Source organism: Hipposideros armiger, unplaced genomic scaffold (genome assembly GCF_001890085.2).
Source record: "Hipposideros armiger isolate ML-2016 unplaced genomic scaffold, ASM189008v1 scaffold_473, whole genome shotgun sequence".
NCBI lineage: Eukaryota > Metazoa > Chordata > Mammalia > Chiroptera > Hipposideridae > Hipposideros > Hipposideros armiger.
In genome coordinates, this window is record NW_017731823.1 from 1,119,025 (window position 1) to 1,130,238 (window position 11,214).

An 11,214-nucleotide genomic window follows, 5' to 3' on the forward strand; every position below is an offset into this window, starting at 1 on the left:
TAATGTGCATCCTTATTTTTCCCTCACAAATTTGGGCAAAAAAGTATGCATTACACATGGCAAAATACGGTAAATCTATAATTACATAAACATGTTAAAGTTGGAAGAGAAATTAAAGATCATCTAAGACAGGATTTATGAGATAATTGGTCAGATAATTCTTTGTCGTGGGGGCTTTCTTGTGCATTGTAGGATGCTTAGCATCATCCCTGACCTCTACCCACTCAGTTGCCAGAAACATCCTACTCTCTCCCACCAGATGTCATAATCAGAATGTCTGGAGACTGCCAAATATTCCTAGAGAGCAAAGTAATTCCTGGTTTAGACCACCAGTCTAAGGCATCCTTCCTTATTCAATAGGTAAAGAAATTGAGGCCCAGAAAGATCAAATAACATGCCCAAAGCCATTCAGCTGGTTAAGGGCGAAATTAGGACTCATATTCCAGGCTGTTGACTGGATACACAGGGTACTTTCTGTTACACTGGGCTTCAAACAAAAGATCTGTGTATATAACCTGGTGGGAACATCCCTGGTCCATTAGTGATTAGCTCTTTACTGCCTGTTATGTTCATCAAAACATACCCTTCCATGAGCTGCTTGATATTCCTTAACAATCAGCTGCCGCTGTGCGTTTGACCTCTCAGTTAGAATGTTGATGAGCATTTTCTCGTCAGTTCCTAAATGAAATGAAAACAATTTTACTCACATCAACCCCAAAATACTTAATATCTGTCATGAACAAAAGAAAAATAACTGATGTTCTGAAACAAATGCAGTCAGGAAGGCATTTTAATTTCAGGTTCTTAGCAGGTTGAAATCTTTATTTCTTTGTTTGCTTAGCTTTTGCAAAAGAAAATTAACTTTACTTGGATAGTTTTGAGGGAAGAAAACAATGTTTGCCAGATATTCCTATTATAGAGGGAGCAACACGGGAATGTACTGCTTTTGCACTAGGTTTTTTCACTCATATGAGGTTTAATGACTGTATTATCACCCTTTTTTCTCTTCCTTATCTCCATACTTGGTATCAAAATCTTTCCTCTAGAAAAAAGGAACTGACATTTACTGAGAACTTACCATACACCTGGCACCTTTTATTCACTGTCATATTTAATATTCACAGGGGCAGGTAGGTAATTAAGCTGTCCTAAAGATGAAGACACTAACACTTAGAAAACTTACCCCACTTGCCAAAGTCATGCAGCTTTTAAGTGGTGCAGCAGGAATTTGAACCCAAATCTCTGACTCCAAAACATATACATCTCTCTCTGACCCATACCTCTCTCAGACGTTCCAGACCCATGCACTTAGCCACCTGAGTAAAGAATAACATCAGGCCAGGGCTCATGCTGGTCTGCCTGAAAATGACATCAACATCACTAGTTTCTCGGTAATTATAGAATTTCGATAATGTGGGAGTTGTATCAGCCTCCTTAGCAGTGGGGGACTACACTGGTTTGGGGAGCTGTGAGCTAGCTTGTATGCCTTGGACACATATGACTAAAATGGTATAAAACATCAATTGGAGTGCTAGGCTCAAATTCTTTGTGCTGAGGTGATCCACACACATCTTGGCGACACACCCTTGGCAATCAACGGTACACACTCTACTTCGTTGACTGGGAAACAAAAACTGTATACTTAGTTAGCTCCTGAGCCTCCCAATGAAGGATGCTGCCCCACTGTTATTTTGGGGTTTGTATCCTTCTGTATAGCTAAGAAAACATAGACTTAAAGCCCAGTTATGTCCTGTGAGTTTGATGATTAACTTGGACCTGTAATGGCATATGTGTTGGTGCATGACTAGACATCTTCACTGCACAAGTATCTCAAACTCAGCATGCTGCAGGTTGAGTTCATGCTACCTCCTCTCTAACTTGTCTTTCATTCTGCTCTGTCATCAATGACACACTGTGGATGTAGTCATCCAACCAAAAATCCAAGGAGTCATCCTATACTGCTTTCTTCTTCTTCCTCCCTACACTGTAGCAATCATCTGCATCTCTTGAATTTGTCTTCTCCTCTGTCACTGTGAATTCGGCATATTTTACTGAGAAACTTTAATAGCATCCTAACTTGACCCCTTTATAATTTGTACCATATATTACTGCCTAAGTAAATTTTTTTTAATGCATCTAATCATACCGATCCCTTGGTTGAAATCATAATGGCTCTCTATAACCTTCAGGATGAAGTTTATACCCCTTCACTGGTGCACGAAGTCATTAGGATCTAGATTACATGCTGTAGGGAACCTGCTTTAGCATATGACTGTACAGGAAGATCATGGCTATTGCCAGTGAGTACTGATTTAATGTCACGAGAGGCTGAAATACGTCATGAATCTGTTTCCTGTGAGAAATTCTGATTTCTCCATGGAACAACAGTGTTCCACACTGTTATCCAACAGTGTTGATAATGGGGTGCAGCAGGAACCGAAACCCAAACCTTGGGCCCCAAAACATGTATATCTCTCTCCATATACTTGCAATCAAATTTACTATAACCCGTGTTAAAAGAGAAGAAGAAGATGTTTTCATGGCCTGTAATTAACAAAAAAAAAAGTTTGGTATCCAAAGTTTATAAATAAAAATCCTGCCAATCATGAAGACAATTCAACTGAATAATGAATAAAAGATATGAAGAAGTCATTCATGGAAGAGGAGGCAAACAAACAAGAAATGATGCTTAATCAAATCAGTCATGGGGATGTGGAGGAGAGAGGAAACAAACACACATGCAGAATGAGATACAATTGCACTCCCGATGAATGGGAAAAACCCAATTGTAGACCTTAGCAAGTACTGGTGAGAATGTGGAGCAAGAGGAAGTCTCATGTATTACTGCTAGGAATGCTAATTTGTATGCACATTTTAGAGAAAAGTTTGGCAAAATTTCTAATTTGAAGATGAACATCTTCTTCAACCTAGAAATTCCAACTTTTACATTCTAGAGAAATGCTAGTAAATGTGCACCTGGGACATAAGCAGGAATATTCAATGCAGTATTTTATATTGTAATAGAAAAGAATTATAGGTACTTTAAATATTCCATCAATATTCTCATCTTATGATATCGTAATTCAATAGACTACTATGCAGTTAAAATTAATGAAGTAGAGTTAAACATATCAACATGGATAAATCTCAAAAAACATAATATTAAGGAATAAAAACAAGTTGCAGAAAAATGTATACAGTATGATTTCAATTTATGCTGTTTGAGACCATGCAAAACAATATGTACATACATATGCAGTTATGGAATTATAAATCTCATGGGAATAAACTAATTTAGGAGAGCGTTTATCTCTAGGGAATGAGATCTAGGAAAAAATGGCAGGGACTGTATCTGTAATAATTGATGATGATGATGATAATTACTGTTGTTGGTAGCAGTGATGGTGATGGTTGTGTTTAATATTAAGTAAATATGGCAAATTTTAAGATGTAATAAAACTGGGTTCCCTATACTTCTCATTATTTCACAATTTAAAAGCCCCTTACAATTCCTTTAATTGAGTAAGCCAACTTGGGCAAACTGAACCATTGCACATTTAGACTGTAACTTTCCTGCTTTGTTTTATTTTAACATTAAGAAATTGTAAGAGAGAGATCCAAGATGGTGGAGTAGATAAACGCTATGCTTGCCATGTCCCATGAACACATCAAAATTACAACTAAACTGGACCGGCCAAGTGGCTCGTTAAGAGTTGGCTTGGGAGCGTGAGCTCTGAGCAGCAGGGCCACCAGTTTGGATCCCACATGGGCCAGTGATGCTGTGCCCTCTACAGCTAAGATGGTGAACAACAGCTCGACCTGGAGCTGGGCTGCCGTGGGTCACTGGCAACGGCGTGGGCTGCAGTGGGGCTGCAGTGGGCTGCCATAAGCTACCGTGAGTGGCCGGCAGCCACCATGAGCGGCCATCCAATGGCTGGCAACCGATATGACTCAGCCGGAAAGAATGCAATGACCACAATACCAACATGGGCCAGTGAAGTGAGGTCCTCCACAACTAGACTGAAGAACAAAAGGACAGCAACTTGTCTGTTCCCCTTCCCCAACTCCCTAACACTGTTCCCTCCCCCAAATCCCCAATAAAATCTTTAAAAAAAAAAATTACAACTAAACTATAGGACAATCAACCTGGAGAACCATCTGAAGTCTAGATGAACAGAAGTTTTAAAACTAAGGAGATAAAGAAGAAGCCATGTTGAGACTGGTAAGAGGGGCAGATAACACGAAACAGGCTGGTGCCAAGCCTCCATGTGGAGGTTGAAAATCAGAAAGGATATCTCAGCCACAGAAGGTTCCCCCAGAGGAGGGAGGGACTCCAGGCCCACACCAGGCTCCCGAGGCTGCAGTACTAGTGCTGGAAAGAGGAGCCCCCACAACATCTGGCTTGAATAACAGTGGGGACTCTGACTGTCTGGGTGGGACAGAAGGCTGTGGGAAACAGTCATCCTTTTAAATGGCCTGCACACAGACTCACTTGCTTGCAGATACTCACCCTGGGCACAGGCAGAGTGACAGTGACTTGGGGGGGTGGGGGCACGTGAGACACTTGGAGAAAGACTGAGTGGTATGGCTTCAGGTCAAAGAACATAGCCATTTTCCATGTGTGGGGTCCATCTCCCATGCAGCTGGTAGGCAGGCTCTATCTTTCCCGTGTTGAGTCCTCCCCTATGCCCAGATTTGGTCTGGAGCTCTGTTTGCTCCGTCCTGGTGACTCGCTGAGACCCTGCCTCACTGAACTTCCATGCACATGAGGCTTTATCAGCAGCTGAACCCTAAGGGAACCTGAAAGGTGGCAGGAGGCCTTGGAGTGTCCAGGCTTTTTGCAGAGCTACCCCAGACCCACTGCTGGTGGCAGCCATCCTCAGTTGAGAGTGTGGCCTCTCCCATGCAACCCCAGTTCCAGCACAGGCAGTGAACAACCATTGTTTTGTAGCTCCTATCAGTAGTTCCCTACTGGTTACAGGCAGTGGCTTACTTGGGCTAGAACCAGAGACTCTCCTTAGAGGCCCTAACCAACATACTTGGAGGTTGGCTTCAGACCACAGCAGAGCACCACCCAACTAACTCCACAAGTGGCACATAAAAAGGGTTGTCTCAACAGGCACCAGAGCCCACTGGGGCAAATCCTGCTCTGTGGGGTAAGCCCTCTGCACATTAGCCCATAAATTATGGATGTGGCCAAACCCCACATCCAGTCAGCCTGAGGGTCAATCCCACCCACTGACATGCCAATAGCAATTAAGGCTCAACTATAAGAGGAGGGCACATACAACCCACACAAGGACACTCCTGTAGCACCCAGAGCAGGTGATCAGGGAGGCTATGCCACTGGAACCCACAGGGGACCTACTACATAAGGCCACCCTGCCAAGACTGGGAGACAAATCTACCTAATATACAGAAACAAACACAGGGAAGCAGCCAAAATGAGGAGACACATAAATACATCCCAAATGAAAGAATTGAAGAAAACTCCAGAAACATAACTAAACCAAATGGAGGCAAGCAACCTACCAGAGACAGATTTCAAAACACTGGTTATAAAAATGCTCAAGGAACTTAGAACTGCAACAAAGGCATAGCAATCATAAAAAAGAACATAGAAACCATAAAAAAGAATTAGTCAGAAATGAAGACTACAATAACTGAAATGAAGAATGCACCAGAAGGAATCACTAGCAGAATCACCGATTTGGAAGACAAGGTAGGAGAAAATACCCAATCAGAATAAAAAAAAAGAATCCAAAAAAATGAGGATAGTTTAAGAGGCCTCTGGGACAACATTCACATCATAAGGTTACCAGAAGGAGAAGAGAGAAAGCAAGGAATTGAGAACCTATTTGATGAAATAATGGCTGAAAATGTTTCTAACCTGGAGAAGGAATTGGATGAGAAAGCCGAGGAAGCACAGAGAGTCCAAAACAAGGTGAACCAAAAGAGGCCCTCACCTAGGCACACTAGGCAAAGGTTAAAGACAAAGAGAGAATCCTAAAAGCAGCAAGAGAAAAGCAACTAGTAACTTAGAAGGGAGATGATTTCTCAACAGAAACTTTATAGGCCAGAAAGGATTGGCACAAAATATTCAAAATAATGAAAATCAAGGATCTAAAAACCTCTATCCAGCAAAGCGATCATTTAAAATCAAAAGACAGATAAAGAGCTTCCCAGACAAGAAAAAGCTAAAGGAGTTCATTACCCCCAAACCAGTATTACACAGAATGTTTAAGATGAAAAAAAAGATAAAAATTGAGTAAAATAGCAATAACTACATATTTATCAGCAATTATTTTCAAAGTAAATGGATTAAATGCTCCAATCAAAAACATAGGGTGGCTGTATGGATAAGAAAACAAAACCCTCACATGTGCTGCCTTTAAGAGACTCATTTCAGATTGAAAGACACATATAGGCTGAAAGTAAAGGGAGGAAAAAAGTCATTGCATGAAAAAGAAGATGGGAAGAAAAAAAAAAGTGGGAGTAGCAATGCTTGAGAAAAAAAAAAAAAAAGCGGGAGTAGCAATACTTATACCAGACAAAATAGACTTGAAAAAAAAAATAGTATAACAAGAGACAAAGAAGGACCCAGTAATACAACTCTGGATATTTATCAAAGAACCCAAAACACTATTGCCAGGAGATGTGTGCATCCATATGTTCATTGTAGCATTGTTTACAATGGTCAAGGTGTGGAGGCAGCCTGGGTGTCCATTAATGGATGAATGGATAAAGAGGAGGTGGTACATGTACACAATGGAATACTGCTTGGCCTTGGTAGGAAACGGGCTCTTGACATCTGTGCTGGCATGGGTGGACCCAGAGGGTATTGTTCTGAGTAGAAAATGTCAGAAAGAGAAAGACAGATGCAATGTGATTTTACTTATATGTGGAATCTAAAGAACAAAATAAACAAACAAACAAAACAAAAACACACTCAGATACAAAGAACATTTTGATGGTTGCCAGATGGGAAGGGTGTTGAGGGGTGGGAGAAAAATAGGAAGGGATTAAGAAGTACAAATACGTTGTTAACAGTCATGGGGATGTGGGTAGAGCATGGGGAATATAGTCAATAATATTGTAATAACTATGTATGGTGTCAGATGGGCACTAAATTTATCCGGAGTTGGGGTGGGGGACAGGGTGAAAAGGTGAAGGGATTAAGAAATATAAATTGATAGTTACAAAATAGTCATGGGAATGTAAATTAAAGCATAGGGAATATAATCAATAATATGGTAATAACTATGTATAGTGCCAGGTGAGTACTAGACCAGTTGGGGGATCACTTCTTAAATTATACAAATGTCTAACCACTATGCTGTACACCTGAAACTAATATAAAATAATATTGAATGTCAACTGTAACTGAAAAATTTAAAAAGAGACGAAAGGGGAAGGACAATAACAGGTTCAAATTTTCAGGTATAAAACAAATAAGTCATGGTATGTAATGTACATCATGGGGAATACATTCAATAATATTGTGATTGCATAGTATGGTTTCAGATGGTTGCTGGACTTATGGTGATCACTTCAGGTATATAAATGTTGAACAACTATGGTGTACACCTGAAACTGATATAATGTTGTATGTTAGCTATATTTTTTTAATAAAAATCTTAAAAAGAAAGGAATTGTAAAGCGTTACTCACCAAGTCCTCTGATTGCCTTACGAATCGCTTCTGCATCCACTGTTGGGCTAAAGCCTGGATAATCTCGCACTGTCCCTCGGTGTCCCACCTAAAAAGAAAATATTTGAAAGTCCTACTAGTTCAAAATGACATCTTTGTTTATATGCATATTCCCATATGTATATTGGAAACATATAACAAACCCCATAATTTGTACACCTTCCTGTTCCTTCAAGAGTGGTTCAATAGAGAGTCTCCTGTGCCTAGAGATGCAGGTAATATGACATCTACCACATATATAATGAGGCCTCTCTTTTCTTCTGTTTGTGTAACAAATTAGCAATATAAAACATGCATTCACTAGAACAATGAATTATGTTAATCCTGGTGGCTCTGAAGAATACTTGCTTTAAAGTGGCATCTGCATCAAAGGAAGGACAAAGTGGGAATTTCCTACATCCTCTGTTTTCAAGTGATAATTCAAAGCTCTTTACTGCATCTCACACAGAAGTAATTGTGGCTTACAGACTTGAAGATGTTTTAATTAATGTTGACCATTGTCTTTGGGGAACCACATATTAAAGGATCCATAAATGAAAACCCCATTAGGACTGCCTGTTGTTAAACTGTTTAATGGATGTGCAATTATGGCTGATAAATTCTCTTCTGAAAGCTCCGCTGACATAGATCTTCAGGAATAGCATGGAAATGAAAAATGCCACAATACTAATTTTAAACACACAAATTAGAAACATATCAGTAAGCTGGAAAAGACCATCCTGTAGAAAGAACAAAATATCTTAAAACTGCTTAAGAGCCTATAGGACAGCCTCAAAGATGTTGAGAAAAATCCAAGTAAACATGTATTTACATGACATTTTGTAAGTCTTTGAATAAAAATTTATCTTTACAGTAATGATGTTTTCTTTCTAAACTGATTTTCCTATCCTATTACTGAGTAATATTGGCTTTGTTATCTTGTGTTACTATGACTTCATTTAGGCTCTCCTGAAGTGTTTAATACTTTCATGAAAAGATATTGTTTTGTCATATTAAAGTGAATGGAAAATTAATGTTCTGGCACAGTAAAAAATGAGAGCCTATTGATTTATTGTAATACATTAGACTGAACAATTTGTTTCAATACAATGAAACATCGTTTAATCTTACAGTATCCAAGGTTAAGATTTTTGATTCTAAACAAATGTGTTACAGATTCAGAGCCAACTGGCTTCATTTCAGTTCCATCCACCTAACAATTTTTGTGTTGATCTTATGTATCCACCTTTCCTGTATGGTACTCGAGAGGAATCCCACAATACTACAGCGCTTGAGTGCTTCATACCCAGCACTGTGCTAGGCACTGTACATACATTAACGATAACCTGCATAACAGTCCTGAAGGATAAGTAAGAGTGACCTATTTCACATATAAGACACCAAGATTCAAGAGGATTGGATGATTTGCCCAAGCCCACACAGCTAGTTAAGCAGCAGATTCTGAATTTGAACGTAGTCATGACCACCGCAGCTCATTCCTAGTTTGTCTTGAAATGTGGCCTCTGAATCACCTGGGTTGATTCTTTAATGAATATGACGAGGCCCTGTCACAGACATGCCGAATCATATTCCTTAGAAATTAGGTATTAAGGTAGACATTACACATTTAAGAAGCTCCCCAGGTGATTCTGTGCCATGCAGATCAATATGGTTGCTTCTGAATACAAAAAGACGAAATTATAGTCAGCTAATTGTTCATAAATTATGAAACCCAGGGTTTTCATTCTAGCTGTGACCTTTCCACTGCCCTGTACTACCTACACAACAAAATATGCTGAAATTCCAATGTGCAAAATTAGAGAAGGATAAAATTCCCAATTCATTATGCAACCTGCTACTTACGGAAAGAAACTACTCATGTAATTAAAAGAAAAAAAATACCACACACACACACACACACACACACACACACACACCCCACCCAGCTTGAAAAAAGGCACAGAATTCTGAAGTGGAATCTTAATGATTTCAAACTGCTTCAGTTTTTAAAATGAGTAGTATTATCTATCTGATAGACTTGATTGCTCAGAACATTCAGAAATATTTACATGGCTTGTGAAAAAGAAATCTTACAGTAAAAGAAATGAATAGAATCTCTTAAACTAATATATACCAGGGAGTGAACAAAGTGCTTTACAGATAGTTTATTTAACTCTTACAGTGGCTTTCAACAGGTGGATTTTGTTATTTCCACTTAAAAATGGAAGAAATTTGACCTAGGAAAAATTACTTGCTTAACATATAACTCTGCTACTAAGGACAGCTCCAGAATTTGAACCCACCTCCTTGTGTCTAAAATGCCCTGTGTTCTACACCACATCACAATACACAACAGGATTCCACCTAATGGTTCTCAGAGTGTGATTCCTGGATCAGCAGCGGCACAGCACTTATTAGAAATTCAAATTTTCAGACCCCACCCATCTTACTGAATCAACATCTCTGGAGCTAAGACTCATGATATGTTTTTAACAAGCTCTTCAGATGATTCTAACGCATGCTAAAGTTTGAAAACCAAGCTCTATTTATCCTCAGCTGCCCAGGAAACCAAAGCAAAAATAAGCAAACAAGTCCTAGATTATTTTATGGGTGTGGAAGGGGATGATGAGCTCATTGTTTCAGGAATGCTGGCATTTTTTGTAGCCAAACAAAACTATTTTCATCGCATGCTTTATTGCAGGCTTAATTCCTTGACATTTAAAATACTAATCAATACTTGACTTAATTTATTTCCACTAACCCTACTACCCTAACAATGTCAGTGCTAGGGTAGGACATTGCATGAATACTTGGCAAAGGCCTTCTTTTATAAAAAAAAAAAAAGGCATGTTTAATCAGATTTCCACCCACATCTCTTAAACACATTGAGTTGCTTTCCTTTTCTCAAACTTGACCTTCAGATACCCCCAAGAGGAAAAACGATCCTGAAACCAGTTGGAAAACAAATTAAAGCAAGAACTGTCTAAATAAAGGGGAAATAACAGATACTCTTTACATGAATAACAACTGCTGCTACTTACTAGGGACCAAGTACTATGCTGAGCACATTTGCTGCATTAGCTCATTCAATCCTTATAATAAACATAAGGCAGATCTAATAAATTCCATTCACAGCTGATGATGACACTGATGCCTAAGTAACTTGCCCAAGGTCACACAGCCAGCAAGTGCGGAGTCTCATCCATCTTTGCTCCTAATTACTAGTCTAGGCTGCATCTCATTTGCACCATCTTCTTCATGGCAATATAATTTCCCCTGATCTTCTTAAACTATCCTTTGTCAGTCATAGCACATGAGGCCTTGACACCACTGGTGTGGTCACGCTGGCCTGGGGATCTGTCTGCTACTACCCCTGAGAGAGGTCAGTCTGCCCTTGACTCCTAAAAGCCAGCCACATCAATTTCTTCATGCGAAGTGTACTGGGTTTGCAAGAAGTTAAACATGAATATTCAGAAAAATGAATGAAATGGAAAAACACAAGGTGCCCATCCTGTTGACAGAAACA

General features: G+C 39.4%; 1 protein-coding gene across 1 annotated transcript in view; it reads right to left on the minus strand.

Moving 5' to 3' along the window:
- ANXA3 (annexin A3) overlaps nucleotides 1-11,214 on the minus strand; it is a 60,153-nt gene that overhangs the window by 31,569 nt on the left and 17,370 nt on the right. Inside the window, exons 3-4 of the mRNA XM_019666539.1 lie at nucleotides 7,671-7,758; nucleotides 584-678 (exon numbers count right to left, since the gene is read on the minus strand). Coding sequence (XP_019522084.1) covers nucleotides 584-678; nucleotides 7,671-7,758 — 183 coding nt within the window. The remainder of the gene's footprint in view (nucleotides 1-583; nucleotides 679-7,670; nucleotides 7,759-11,214) is intronic.